The sequence below is a fragment of the Candoia aspera genome, chromosome 1 (assembly GCF_035149785.1).
Source record: "Candoia aspera isolate rCanAsp1 chromosome 1, rCanAsp1.hap2, whole genome shotgun sequence".
Classification (NCBI taxonomy): Eukaryota; Metazoa; Chordata; class Lepidosauria; order Squamata; family Boidae; genus Candoia; species Candoia aspera.
This window is the reverse complement of record NC_086153.1, coordinates 283,392,045-283,407,689: the sequence shown is the minus strand read 5'-3', so window position 1 is coordinate 283,407,689 and position 15,645 is coordinate 283,392,045. Positions and strand designations below refer to the sequence as shown.

The following is a 15,645-nucleotide window of genomic DNA, read 5'->3' as shown; positions in this document are numbered from 1 at the left end:
AGCCCGAGGTTGAGGGCTGTGGTTCACCCGGCTCCTCTGTAACTGGAGTCGAGGCTTCAGGCGGGGGCGGGGGGAAATACACACTCACAAACTCCTCAGCTTGGGCTTCTTCGGCCTGCTCAGGCGAAAGAGGAATCTCGGGTAAAATGCGAGGCTTGGGTTTGTGAGGGAAAAGCTGATGGAATCGATGAACCAGTGCTGGAGCATGTACATCTCTGGCATTCTCCCACGTGCGCTCCTCCTCAGGGTACCCTTTCCAGTGTATGAAATATTGGATGCCCCTTCCCCTCCTCCTAGAGTCCAGAATCTCCTCCACTTCGTACTCTTCCTCTCCCTCCACAATTACTGGAGGTGGGGGGGGGTAGTTGCGATCGCAAGTTACTTGGGGGAGGGTCTTTGGCTAGCAAGGCTCTGTGAAACACTGGATGGACCTTCATGGATGGTGGGAGCTGTAAACGATAAGCTACTGGATTTATCTGCTGCACCACAGTGAAAGGGCCGACAAACTTAGAGTCCAATTTCTTGGAGGGTCTGGTAGAGATCAAAAACTTGGTAGAGAGCCACACTTTGTCTCCTACTGCAATCGCTGGCCCCTCCTGCCTGTGAGCGTCTGCCGCCCTTTTGTAAGCACTCTTTGCCCTGTTCAGCTGCTCCTTTAACAACTCCTGTGCGGCTTGTTGCTCTTTAAGAAAATCAGCTGCGGCTGGAACAGTTCCCTGCTGGGAGGAGGTGGGCAACACCTGAGGGTTAACCCCGTAGAGCGCTTGGAACGGAGACATCTGGGTAGATGACTGCACAGAGTTGTTATAAGTGAATTCTGCCATGGGCAACAGGGCCGGCCAATTGTCTTGCCGATAAGTGGTGTAACACCTGAGATACTGCTGTAACCACTGGTTAATTTTCTCGGCTTGCCCATTACTGGCAGGATGATGCGCTGATGACAGGTGGATCTGGACCCCTAATGACTGGAAAAGGGCCCTCCAGAACCTGGAAGTGAACTGTGGGCCTCTGTCACTCACCAAGTGATTCACCATGCCTCTATACCTAAAAACGTGGTCTATGAACAACTGTGCTGTGGCTGGTGCAGATGGGAGGCCCTTGCAAGGAATAAAATGTGCCATCTTTGTGAAAAGGTCCACCACCACCAGTATGGAAGTCAGGCCCTGGACCGGGGGTAAATCAGTGATGAAATCCATGGAGATCGTATCCCAAGGCCTACTGGGGGTGGGTAGGGGCTGCAAGAGTCCTGTGGGCTTCCCTGGGAGAGGCTTGGCTCGTCTGCAGGTGTGACAAGAAGCAACGTACCCCTTAATGTCTGCAACCATCTTAGGCCACCAGTAGTCTCTCAGAGCTCTATGGAGAGTTTTGAAAATGCCTCCATGGCCTGCCGTTTGGTGGTCATGACACAGTCTCAGTACTTCTTCCCTCAATGAAGGGGGAATATACAATCGCCCACTATGCCAGAGGATTCCTGCCTCCACATTGAATGGGGAGGCAGTGTCTTGCGGGGCCCTCTGGAGGTCATCCATCCTGGCCCTGGCATACGGGTCCTGTTGCTGCTGAGCTCTGGCTCTTGAAAATAGGTCCTCTGCTTGGCTGCCTGCTGCTAAACTCTCTGTTTGGCTCCCCCTCATCAGCTGATCAAAGTTGTGAGGTTGTAAAATAGCAGCCTGTACTTCCTGGTGAGTGGGGGGGTTTGCCTGAAAGGATCGAGACAGGGCGTCTGCCAAGCAGTTTTGTGCCCCGGGCACATAAGAAATAACAAAATTGAAACGGGAGAAAAACTGGCTCCATCTGATCTGGCGTGGGGTGAGGGATCTGGTGTTCTGTAGAAGCTGTAAATTCTTGTGATCGGTGCAAACTTTCACAGGAAAGGTCGCCCCTTCTAGCCAGTGCCTCCACTCTTGGAATGCTGCTTTAATTGCCAGCAACTCTCTGTTAAAAACATCATAGTTTCTCTCTGCTGGTGAGAGTAGGCGTGAAAAAAAGGCACAAGGAAGCAATGTATTCTCTGCCTTGTTTGTATATTGCAATAACACTGCCCCAATGGCAACATCCGAAGCATCTGAATACATTATGAATGGCTTCGTGGGGTCAGGGTGCCTTAAGAGCGGTTGGGAAGCAAAAAGCTGCTTCAATTCCTGGAACGCTGCTTGCTCCCTCTCCCCCCATACGAATTTTGAGCCTTTCTTCAAGAGCTGTGTAAATGGTCTGGTATGTTCACTGTAATTTTTTATGAAACGCCGATAAAAATTGGAGAATCCTAACCATTTTTGTATATCTTTAACATTTCGGGGGGGTGGCCAAGAGAGAATTGCCTGGACCTTAGCAGGATCCATGGATATGCCTTCTGTGGATACTATATAGCCCAGGAAATGTACTTCAGTTAAATCAAAGGCACACTTCTCTAGCTTGGCGAACAGCCTGGTCTCTCTCAGTCTTTGCAAAACATTACGTACATGGGTTACGTGAGTTGTGGCATCCTCAGAGAAAATTAATATGTCATCTAGATAAACGACCATGTACTTCTCTAGTAAATCAGCAAAAATGTGATTCATATATCTGGAAAATATGGCTCCTGCATTAGACAAGCCAAAGGGCATAACAAGGTACTCAAATTTTCCAAACCTGGTGTCGAAGGCAGTCAGGTATTCGTGCCCCTCTTTCACCCGGATCAGATTGTACGCACTCCTGAGATCCAACCTGGTAAACATGCGTGCCTTCTGTAAGCGATCTAGCAGCTCCGAGATTAAGGGCAGAGGATAGGATTCTCTCTTTGTTTGTTTATTTAAAAAACTGAAGTCATGGACCACTCTCATGGGTGTCTCCTGGGTTGCAGGTGCCAACGGGTCGGGCTTCTTTGGTACGAAGAAGGTAGGAGCAGACGCTGGGGACGTAGATGGTCGGATGAACCCCTTTTGGAGATTGGAGTCCAAGTAATCCTTTAAGGTGGCTAACTCCTTGGGGGACATGGGATATTGTTTCCTTGCTGGAATCTTGGCTCCTGGTAACAACTCAATGGTGCAGTCACAGTCCCTATGGGGGGGTAGTGCTGTGGCCTCTTGCTCGCTGAAAACGTCTGCAAAATCTGCATACTTGGCTGGCAAGTGGACCCCCCCTGCTACTGTGACTGCGTTGGTTGCTGGAGAGTGTGGAGCGGCTTGACTCTTGTGGTGCTGGCATTCCTTAGCTGGGAAGGAGATTGCTCCTGTAGTCCAGTTCATCAAAGGGTTGTGGATCCTCAGCCAAGGCGTGCCTAGGATTACCAGCACATTTAGCGCTGCAGTAACATAAAGCTGGATCCACTCAGTGTGGTCTCCCACTGTCAGCTGCACCGGTTCTGTGAGCCTTCTAATCGGCCCTGCCTTGAGGGGCTGGCCGTCAATGGTCTCCACTTCTATGGGGCATGGTAATTCTCTGGTCGGGATGTTGCAGTCTTGTACGGTCTGCGCATCAATAAAATTAGTTGAAGCTCCAGAATCCACGAGGGCCTCTAGCTTGACCTGGTGCTCTGGGTTGACATGGACTTTTACGGGTAAGTAGTAAAAGTCTTGCCTGGAATCTTCGGAATGAGCCCTCCTTAATTGATTTACGGTCTCCCTGCTGAGCTCTTGGGAGGGAGACCAACAGAGTTTCCCTGATTGGAAACAGAGGCAGGGATGGGTCTTGTTTCAGCTGCTTGCCCTGGGGGTCTTACTGGAGCTGCTTGGCCTCTCGCTGGGCAAGCTCTCACCATGTGCCCCTGGGCTCCGCAGTAGAAACACAGGGCTCTCTCTCTCCTTCTCTGCCTCTCAGTCTCGGAAATCAGTCTCCTGCTTGCCCCAATCTGCATTGGCTCCTCTCGTGCTGAGTGAGAGGCTGCTACAGAGGGAGCTGGAAATCCTGAAAATGCTCGGAGGGTCTTGCTTCTCCCCGGCTGCATCTGCCTAAGCTCCTCTAGCCTGGCATCTATGACCACCGATAGCTGATATAGGGCTTCTAACGTAGCTGGTGTTCCCTGGCGCACCAATTCATTCTTAATCTCCTCATCCAGCCCCTGTTTGAATTGGTCTTTTAATGCACTCTCATTCCAGTCCAGATCTCCTGCTAACAACTTGAAATCAGCAATGTAGAGTCCCACCCTCTTGTTACCTTGCTTGAGCCTCCGAATCTCCCGGCTGGCCGTGGCCTCTCTGATGGGGTCATCAAAGTGTGCTCGGAACCCTGCCAAAAAGTTCTGGTAGTCGTTGAGAATCGGGTCGTTGTTCTCCACCATGGGAATAGCCCATTTGGCAGCTGGTCCCTTCAGCAGGCCTAGGATGAAGGTGACTCTGGTTCTGTCTGTGGGAAACTCTGCGGGTCTGCTGTCGAAGAACATAGTACACTGTGTGAGAAAGATTCTCAGCTGTCCTGCTTCCCCTCCAAATTTCTCTGGTAGACTGCCCTGGGATCTCAACATTACTGGTGGGGCTGCTGCTGCTGCTGCTGCTGGTGCCGGTTGTGGGTTAATCGGAGCTGGTTGTTGTAACTGCTGTAGCATGGCAGCTTGTAATGTGTTGATCTGGAGATCTACTTGTTGCTGGTGTTGTTGTAGGGCTGCTGCCAATTGCTGGATGGCGAGCCGCATTTCTTGGTTTTCTGAAGACATTTCTAAACGTATCTGCTTAATTGCTTGTTCCTCCCTCTTTCAATGGGAGTATGAGTTTGTTAGGATTGATGTCCTAACTACCAGGAAACACACTGAGACAATGACTTGGTCTCTAATATTTATTACTAGTACTTAACAAGAATCCTAACAAACTGAGGAAGCGTGGGAAAAACCCAGCCATATAAACCCCAAAGGTTAAGGCGGTCCCGATCTGTGTCTCTTTGAATGGCTGAACAGTTCCTCAGTGCTACGCATGCGCTTGACAGTCTGGGTGGGAGCCCCCTGCTCACCATCCTTACTCATGACAGGTAAGTTTCTATTTCCTCCTCTGACTCAGAAGGAGTTTCAATTTCTGAGTCAGAGGCAGGCTTGATTCTCACAGCTTATCCCTTAATGTGTGATTAGGATTTGTGTGAGTTAACCTGTTCACAGATGGAATGGAAATAAGAGAGCCATATGAGGAAAGCGTAGGATGCCAGGATTTCAGGCATAAGCTGAATAACCTAATGCAATAATAATAATACTACTACTACTAATAATAATAATATAGCTAACCTAATGAATATCTGTGACTGAATACTTTGGCACTTTTTGCTTGACCAAAGGAATAAGCTTAAGCCATCTCATCTTTTGCTTATAGTGGTTGCATTTTTAGCTTTGGAGATCGACTTTCAGAAGCTCTGAAACCAAAAAGGTATTTTTCAGGTCTAGAGTCAATGTGGTAACCTTTCTGTTTAGAGCAGTTCTGACAATTCAGAATCTCTTTAGTTTTCCTTAAGAAGAGGCAGGCTGTAGCTCCTATTTTCAAGTTATTATTCTAGAATGATCCTTTAACTTGAGTAAGAGAAGGGAGGGAATCAATCCTCAATTGACCATAAAACTAAGCAGCTGGTTAATCTTTAATATTTTCTGATACAGAAAAGGTATCCAAAATATTTCCTATTTCACCAAAGCTACCTGGTATTTACAAGCTAATGAGGACAACTGTGTAAAGTATTTGAAAAAGCAGCTTCATAAAGTTTGTTAACCTGAGCAAAGCATTGCATTTCAAAGAATTCAAGCTGTCATGATCTCTGCAAGGCTGCATTGGCTGCTTGGAAAACAGAACCCGAGTGTCTCCATGTGTGTATGAATGAACAGCTGTTTTACTCTGCTGGCAGTCCCACATGGAAACTATCAGGGACTTTGAAGCAGCTTTGTTGAGTTTTCTGAAAAACTCTGCTGCTGTAATGCTCCAAGCAGATGTACTTTGCTTAGGCGAACATGCTTTGCAAAACATGCCTGGGACACCCTACCATTTATTCATTAGGCAAATAAAAAGACAATTAAAATTATATATAGGCCTCTGTGTGTGTGTGTGTGTGTGTGTGTAGTAGCAGCAGCAGCAGCAGCAGCAGTAAATATGTGGCCTATACTTGCTTTGTTACTCTATGCAAAAGGTAAGACTAATGAATTGTCTCTTGTGGTATTAGAATCCGTACTGATAGATCAGAGTGTTTTTTTTTAAGCAACATAATTGATTGATCTTTGTTAAACTAAATTTATTTAAAACTGAGCGAGATTTTTTTTTAACTTTTCTTTTCTGGTAATATGGCAGCAGATTGTTCCTAAGGGAATGATGAGTTAGAGGACATTTAGTTTGAGAAAGATGAGTTACTTGGGAGGGTACTGAAATAACAGATGTTTGTTAAATAGATTAATGAAACACAAAATTCACTCTTTTAATCTGTTTTTTTAAAAACTTTGTGTGGGTGTTTTCATAAAGGACACATGCAGCTATTTTTAAAATTATAGTTCATATCACATCCATTTCTAAACATAATGCAGCATCTGTTTATAAATGTATTGCATATAGGTCGGGTTTTTCAACTTAAAACAGTATTTGCCTTATAGGTATTTAAAATGATTCACATGCTCCTGACTTAGTCAAAGGAACCCGGGGTGAAGTCTTACATTGGAAGAAGAAAGAGAAATGTATGCCTAGTTCAAAATCAAGTCTTATTTATATGGAAATGACTGACACAGAACATTGCCTAAATGCTAGCATGCAAAAGCAGAGTGAATGTACATCACACTTGCATCATCGTGCAGAAAAGATCAAACCTTAATTTTTTTTTCTCACATAATTCAGTTTGTCAGGTTTATTTTTGGGGAGAAAAAGCCCAAGGTGCTAATCTAGCAAGTAGTTATATGTAAAAATTGGGGGCTTAAGAGATGTATGTATGTATGTATGTATGTATGTCTGTCTGTCTATCTATCTATCTATCTATCTATCTATCTATCTATCTATCTATCTATCTATCTTATAAGACATAATTTGTCAATGCTCTGGATGCTTGAGTAAACAGTGCATATGCAAGACTGTTATGGTGCACAATTGAATAGTTCTTTTGCTTGTGAAAATATGTTTTTCGGCAATGCTGGGTGAAACCTGACACAAATGGTAGCTGGGGGAAAAAAATCACTCTTAAGGAAAGTGTGCCGTTGCTCTTGGCTCCTCTGCAAACAGCAGCAAGGGCATCTGTTGGGGGTTTTGGGGGGTAACAGGCACAATCACATGTTCAAAGCTCTGCCCCTTTGTATATGCCTAGATGTTGCACACACATACAGTACAAGGGACAGGGTGCTTCAAGCTTCGCTCACCCCCAAGCAGACATCCCCGAAAAGAAGCCAAGTTATATAAGCCCAATGTTTCCTTTCTTCATTTATATAGAATTAATAATGTGAAGTTGGAATTCTACTTATTTTACTTAAATTATGAAAGTAGGCACCTTCAGCTATTCTTGTTGCAGAATTTTGGTTTAAGTCAGTCCCTAACATTTCTGCCTAGGCTAAATGGACGACAGTTTGGTTCAACGTAAATCACTGTTCCTTCAGTGACAAAGTCTAAATATAATTGCCTATTAAAATATTTATGAAATATATATTGTAAATTTCAGATTATTTCTCTTTTGCTTTTAAAGATATGGTTTGGGTATTTAAAATGTGTTCCTTTTATATGTTGGGTTTATATACCATCTTTCCTCCAGGAAGATAAGGCAAAGTCATAGGGCCCCTTCCAATTTTCCCCACAACAATCCTGTGAGATAGACTGAAACTGAGAGTCATGGGCCCTGAGTAATCGACTCAACTTCCATGATTGAGGGTGGCACAATAAATATATTGACTGTCAGAAGGATTAATAATCTGCAATATATTATTTACTCTTAGAATTATCCCTTAGTAAGCTTAATAGAAAAAACTAACTTTATACACTAAAGAAATGTTTCTCAACTCAGCCACTCTAAGATGTGTGGACTTCAACTCTCAGAATTCCCCAGCCAGCATTGCTGGCTGGAGAATTCTGGGAGTTGAAGTCCACACATCTTAAAGTTGCTGAGGTTGAGAAACATTGCACTAAACTATTATTTACGAAAATATGTAACTATGTGTTCTGGCTTCATGAATGAATGATTATTTATTGATTTACTTATTATTTTTTACATTTATACCCCACTGCAATCCCATAGGACTCTTGGTGGTTTATATATGTACCATGTTTTACAGTGCATGTATATGACTGCATGTATAGTTCCATGAATTAGGTTTACTTTTAACTGGTTTGTACTCGCAGACAAAACCATTAAATTCTGTGGGCTTATTCCTAAGGGGCTGGCTGCACTGTTAGTCGCTCTACTGAGAGAGAAGATACTCTTTCTGAATAAATGACAAAATGTCCATTTTTCATCATCCTTATTTACTCATTTCTTTTTTGTTGTTTTCTTTCACACAGGCCATGCAAGTAAAGGTACAGGTCTAAGTGTATAATGTGTCTATATGTTTTAGTTTTAGAAATGACCAAGTTCTCAACATACTTTCCATTGATCACAGCAGTGGCGTCACAAAGGGAAAGGTGCATGTCCTGCCCAATATAAACCCTATTGGAAACTTAGGCAGATTTTATGTTTTTATCCTCTGGCATAAAAGCCAAAGCATTGATTTCACAGGTGGAAAAATAGTCCAATAATATCTCTCTTCTGCCTCTGTCACCTTCTTCATGTTATGTAAGTGATTTTACTTGAGCATCTTATTAACAAGAAAGTATTTCCTCAACAGAGCAATGGATGAACAGGATATTTTACACTGGAAATAAAATAATACTAAAGTAACATGGTGGTCACTAAAACTATTGCCCACTATTGCTCATAATGAAAGTTATTTTTTAAAAAAAATGTGACCTTCATATCTGCCCTAGCTCTCCTCACCCAAGTCATACTGAAATAAAACCTTTTTGAGTATATTAAACCATTTTATAGCTATGTACCAAGGCTGTTTAAAATCCCTTTCTTGAAATATAGGTTCAGCAGCAGCATACAAAAATATGCAATTCACTAGTTGTAAGACAATTGTGAGATAATTCAATGGTGATAAAAATAGAGTTAAAGAATTAGAAGGTAATCTTTAATACAATAGGTTGCTTTATAAGTCAGTGTCTCCATGGCTATAAAATGCAGGTCTTTTTTTTTTAATATAAATGCATTTAAATACACATGAAGAAATGGCATCTGTGTAGAAGTAGACATTTGTTTTTGATACAGTTGTTATTTCATTATCTGCATAGTCTCCAGAGCAGTGTTACTGCTGGATCATTCCATACTTTAGAACTATAAGCTGCATTTAATTGGCTAGTCACCAGCAGAGTGGACATTCCTGGCAAAAAGATTCTCCCTCCTCCATTCAGCTCAGATCTCCTCTAGAAAACTGAGGAACCGTTGCAGAAGATTTGGGAACAGGGAAGTATGGATGAGGTAGAAGCAAAGATAAATGGGGTTTCTTGTTGTACAAGCAAAAGTCCTCTTGTGCAATATTGGGCAATCATCCACTTTTGATCTCCAGATGAGAATTAATTATGTGTTAGCAACTTAAAAATGGCTTCCATTAGAGCCCTAACCTATGGCTTCCATTCACACAGTAAATTACCACCCTTCCACAAATTCACTGAAGTTCAGGAACATATGAAATTCAGCAGCCTTCAGGACAGGGAGAAAAAATACTGCTGTGTGACCTTAGCTGACAGAGGTCCATGTATCTGTACACAACTGAAATCCCCATGCAGTCCCTATCGGTGGTTGTCTGTTTCCTCTAACATTTGCAAAGCTGTTGCAGTACACCTAGCATTTTAGCAATAAGTAATTGCATGAAGCATAGTCTGAGGCATGTAACTGGAACATGCTGATTTCTGTGGAAACAAACATATTAGCATATCAGGTTGCTGATAGTTTTATATTTTATGACAGTGCTTCACTTCAAGCTCTCTGGAGAAAATATTGAAAAACATAATGTTCATTTAGGGTAATATCTAAACCATCATTTAGTTTTCTTGGAAAAAGCTTGTTTGTACTTTGGGCTCAACCTTTCCCTCCTTCCCTGACCTCCCATGACATATTCACAATTTATTATATCAGACCTAAACCAAATTTTGGTTAATACATTTAAACTATGATCTATTACAGAAGCCACCAATATTTGGGTACTGGGAAGCATATTTGGAATTCTGACAGCATGTAAAGGTGCTCTTATAAAATGGCTGCCCTCCTGACAACCAAAAGACAAATGGCTTAAGCTATTGCTCAACCCCTTGCTCTGGGCAAGTGGAAACACTTCCATACAAAATGTTGGGATGGAATCATACAGATTGAATCTAAGAATGCCCTTGAGGTTCTTCTGGGTAGACTAGGTGGGGATGTCTCTCACCAACACAAACACAAGGCTTTCTCCCTTCTCACCTCCACCCCACAACTTCCAGCATGTCTTAATATAGTTACTCATCCCAGGTGAGGAGTTCGCTCAAGGAGAAGTGATGCTGCCACAACCAAATCTTGAATTGGGTGATACTGCTCCCACCAGATATTCTGGGTAGAGCTAAATAGGAGATTCCCCTTCTCCAAAACTTAGCTTTTAAATAAATGTCGCCACTTTTCCCTCTTAACCAGAATTACCAGGCTGAAGTGATTTTGGAGGATGTGGTGCTATTTCAAAACCCAACACTGGAGTCGCAAAGATTAAAGGATTTTTAATTCAATAAAAGGAGTAAAATAAGGACATGAGAAAACAAGTGAGCTGCATCAATTTACATGAGGCAGAGATCTGTATACTGAATATATTGGTCATTAATCTGTAAACAAGTTGAGGAAACAAAGGGAAAGAAGGGCACAGAATGGGAGCAAAAATAAAGTATACAATTGAGCAAAAGCAGCACTGAAAATAAAAGATCCCCAATGTATCTACTTCTGCTTTCCCTTTATTTTACTCTTTCCAATTCTCTAAGAGCTTTTAGGGCAGAGGGCATGAATTCAAGCCCAATCATGGAAAAGCTGTTCTTGCTTCTAGGAAGATCACCAGCCGATGCATGCCTGGGACACAGAAACTCCTAAATCTCTCGATCCTCTCTGCTTTTCAGTGGAAGAGGATAATAGCTTTAATCTATCTGTAGAGTTGCCAGCTAGCCTGCTGGCCCATAAACCTTCTATAATGGACCTATCAGCCTTGTGAAAATACAGATTATTTTTAGAAGGGTTGCTTTGTATCATGTTAAATTCCTATCTTTTTTAAAGAAAACTTTAAAAACTCCATCTAACCATGATTTTTTTGGTTATTCACTCTCTTTATATTACCAAATCATCACAATGTACTTTCTTCATACTGGTCACTCACTTTTGTACTTCATCTACATTAACTGCATAACCATTTGTTCTTGTCCCTATCTGTTCTTGTTTTAACACACACACAATCAACCCCACTATGTTCAACTTATTTTTACGTTTCTACTGACACATTCAACTCTCCCTTTCATATAACAAAGTTGACAAAAACACAGCCATTTTCTCATAGTCCAACAATTTTTTGTTCCTTGCAACAGAATACCTATTTTCTTTCAAAAGGCATATAAAATTTCCCCATCTTCCTGTGTTTAGTCAATATTCTACCAACTTCATATACTTGTTCTAGGTTTCTGCCAATTATGCTTCATGTGTAATTCTTCACACCATTTTTCCTGACAAAATTTACTTTGATTTACAATCTAGCTAATGCTTGTTGCAAATCTTTCAGGTTCTTGGCGAGCAGCATGGCATCATCTGCTTATAGAACACACACACATCCCTAATCAACACACCTCTAATGTCCCCATGCACATTCCTTATACATTTATTTATCAAATTTTGCCACTGCCCATCACCCCCCAGGGGGACTCTGGGTATTTATCCATAAACACCTTAAATAACCAAAGCTACATCACACATTCTTGTCTTACTGTTCAGTACTGAACGATTTGCTAAACAGCCCATTTATTTTCATGTATACTTTACTTCCATTATATACCAGTCTAACTGGATTCAGATACCAACTTCAACTCCAGATTTTCACAATCATTTCATCATTCAAGCCTATTCCCTTTATTGTGCACTTTCTCTAAATGAGCAATCATACCAAACACATTATGACTTAGTTTATGCTGCTATTTTATAGCTTTCCAGAACCTAAATGCAAAAAAATCAGTGCAATAGTCAATTTCTCAACATTTGGCAGTAAAATCAAACCTGATAGTGTAAGTCCAGCTTTGCAAGCAGTGAGCTACTTGAACAGGCTACAGTGACATGTTTCTGATATTTCATTTACTATTTCCTCCCTACTCCCAAAATTAAGATTTAAGCTCAGGAATGAAAGGAAGAAATTCAACTTTCATTTTGAGAGGAACCAATTATTCTTCAACTTCTTGTCAGAACCTGAAGGACATAATCATTTCAGGTGAACAGAGTACAGCCTCAGTGATGGATGGGAAGACTTGGGATGTCGAAGATTCAGTCTTCCGTTCCCACTTTTTCTCCTGCACTTATAAAAAGCAAAGTACGTACATGCCTAATTCATTTATGAGGTAATGAATAGAAGAAAGTAAAAACTAAGCCCCTTGATAGCTGTCACTCAGCATATAACAAAAATGAGTAGATATTATTAAGGAAGCTTTCATTATTAGGTATGGCTGTTTTCATAATTGTCAGTAAAGGTTTCCTGAACTGCAGTTTGGAAGGACTGAAACTTGGTGGCAGAGACAGAATGGACAGACAGACAGGCTGATATTTTCATGCTGATACAAACTGAAAAAAAAACTTTATTGGGAAAAGGAAAGAAAAAATTAACCAGTTGTGTCAGATACCTCCCCTGCCTAAGAGAATAGTGACGCCACTGGGTCCTGTGATATATTGTGGCTTTTGTTTGTCTGCTATGAAAGTCAAGTACCAATTAATGTCATTAAATGTGGAGTCATTAATCCACTGCTACTATAAAAAAAAACTTTTTAAAGGCATTCCACAAATAAAGCTTTGAGGCAAAGTATTGCAGTTGTGAGTCCTTGAAGAAAGCCATCACATGATATTTTGGTTCCTACTGAACTGCCAAACATGTAGGAATGGCTAGATGTTTTGAAAGGAGAGCTTAACAATTTAGCAAATGTGTGACTGCTCTTAGATTTTTTTTTCGGTTTTCAATATAAATTATGTGGTAATGTTAGCAAAATTAATCACTATTAATAACTTTTACTGTACCAGTGTAGAATACAGTGTAAGGCTCTGAGCCTTCAAATCTCCTTTGAAGAAGGGGAAGACATGGAGAATTAATAGAAAGAACCTGCTATTTGTGGTGGATATATTCTGTGAGCCCAGTCCTGAATTCATGCTTGTGGCTCAATTCTCATTGAGGTCATTGATCATCCTTTTATGCATGGAATTCAGAAAAGGTGACATTTTCTTATGGCTGTTTAGCCTAAATCTGTCCTTAGTATCATTTTGTTAGTGATACATGGCAATGCTGTTGCCCAGAGCTTTGATTTGCTGCCTTAATTTAAAAAGTTTTTCTTCCAATGAAACTGTACATTGTCTGCATCATGAAGAACAGGTTACACGTATGCTGATGTACAGCCTAGTTACTATCTTTTTCCAAAAGCTCACTCTCTTTATACTTCATGTTGTTAAATCTGCTGACAATGTAGTTAGATAACTTGACAAGGGTTCTACAGCAAAGTAGTTTTCTAGCACACTTGCTTACAACTGTATGATTTTATGGAATTCATTCTTTGCATTTATTAGACTTTATCTCAAGAACTGGAACCCTCAGAATTATAAATGGTATCACTCTTTATCCATTTCAAATGTTATTTGTGTGTGTGTGTGCACGCGTGCATCTGTGTGTGTTTCTATAGATTTGTCCATGCTCAACAATTACAGATATTTATTTCCTTGAAAATTACAAAGATATTTTAATTCTTAAAAATTATAAATTCTGAATTATTTTTGTTATAAAAAATGACTAAAATTACAGATGTACTTCCATGATAGTCCTTTGGTTCACTTCAGTTTTACCATTCAAAAGGCTAAATATTCAAATGTTTTTAAGGTTTTAATATGACTATCTAGAGTTGGTTGCATAATTAGGAACAGTAATTATTTTAGTATGAAAAAAATAACAACCCTGTGTATTTTGTATGTCTCTTCCTTTGCAGTCTGGAGGTCATGATCAAGAACGAAAAAAAGCAAAGCATAGAGGGGATTTATATTCAATACAGACTTCTCTGATTGTAGCTGCACTTAAAAAAATGCTCCCAATTGGGCTGAATATGTGTACCCCTGGAGATCAAGAGTTGATTTCTCTTGCTAAGTCCAGATACAGCTGTGTAAGTCAGTATTTTACTTTTATTGATTCTAATCTGAAAGGTTTCAAACAAAGACATGCAGTATTTGAATCTGAACTGGACAAAAGTCATTCAGATCTGATGTTGGCACACTCAAGGTGCTTGTTGACAGCTCTTTAAAGGCACCACAACTTTTCCTGCTCAGGAAAATACTTGTTTCAATTCAGGTGTGGCCTTCATGTTGCCAGCTCCGTGATAATTCCTTAATGCTGAAGACTGTGTTCCTGAACCTGCACACCTTACATGTGAATTCAAGAAAAGGATGGGTCCTTTAAGGAGCTGCCAGCATGGGGCCTCATGATAGGTTTGAAGCATTTTTGCACTCTTCAGATCTGAATACCACACACCTCTAGAAAGATACAATGCCTGGAAACGATCAAACAAATAAATTTAATAAAGACATACATTTCAAATCGAAGGAAGTAAGGAAGGGAGGGAGGGAGGGTTTGATTTCATGTTGTAGTATCCATTGGATATATCCCAAAATCTGAGATTGTTTTTTTATATATCATCTATCATCTATCATCTATCATCTATCATCTATCTCCGTCCATCCATCCATCCATCCATCCATCCATCCATCCATCCATCTCTTTCTTTTCTCCTTCTTTTAGGAGGAATATCTTCCTAATTCAGATACTCAGATTATCTCACAAATATTTTAAAACACTTTAAAACAAAACAAGCAAACTCAGTATCTGCATAAATAATAAAGCACAGAAAGAGTCATGTGATGTTATGTAGCTCAGCAGATTTGTTATGTGTAAGGATTCTAGTCCTCTGCCTTCATTCATCTCTGTTGCCCAGCTCTAGTCTGTTCTATGTGTTGAAGAGTGAACTCTATAAAAGAAAGACCACATTATTTATATAGCCTTAGAACTGCAATCATGTTGGACCCCAAACTACACAGGGACTCACAGGTGAGTACAGAGGTTCCCTACTACAGAACTTTGCTCTATTTTTATTTTGGATATGAACCTGTATCCCAATAGGGATTTTTTGTTCTGTCTTATTATTTGTGCTACCTTGTTAATTGATCAAAACATATTTAAGGGAACAAAGATCAATCTGTCTTTATTTATCTGCAGAAAGACACTGAAGAAGAAGTTAAAGAACATTTACGCAGTAACTTGCATTTGCAGGAAAAGGTAATGTCCAAAAAGCCAGTCAGCTAAATATATTTCTGAGGTCAAAGAACATGTTAATTTCATCATTCAATAGAGTAATCCTATAGCTAACTTATATTCATTATGAGGAAATAACATGAATGAGCAACATGTGGCTTTCCAGATGTTGC

The 15,645-nt window shown here is 40.8% G+C and overlaps 1 protein-coding gene across 1 annotated transcript in view; it reads left to right on the top strand.

Moving 5' to 3' along the window:
- RYR3 (ryanodine receptor 3) overlaps nucleotides 1–15,645 on the top strand; it is a 346,984-nt gene that overhangs the window by 253,060 nt on the left and 78,279 nt on the right. The window contains exons 72-73 of the mRNA XM_063289977.1: nucleotides 14,160–14,330; nucleotides 15,437–15,496. Of these exons, the coding sequence (XP_063146047.1) occupies nucleotides 14,160–14,330; nucleotides 15,437–15,496 (231 nt within the window). The remainder of the gene's footprint in view (nucleotides 1–14,159; nucleotides 14,331–15,436; nucleotides 15,497–15,645) is intronic.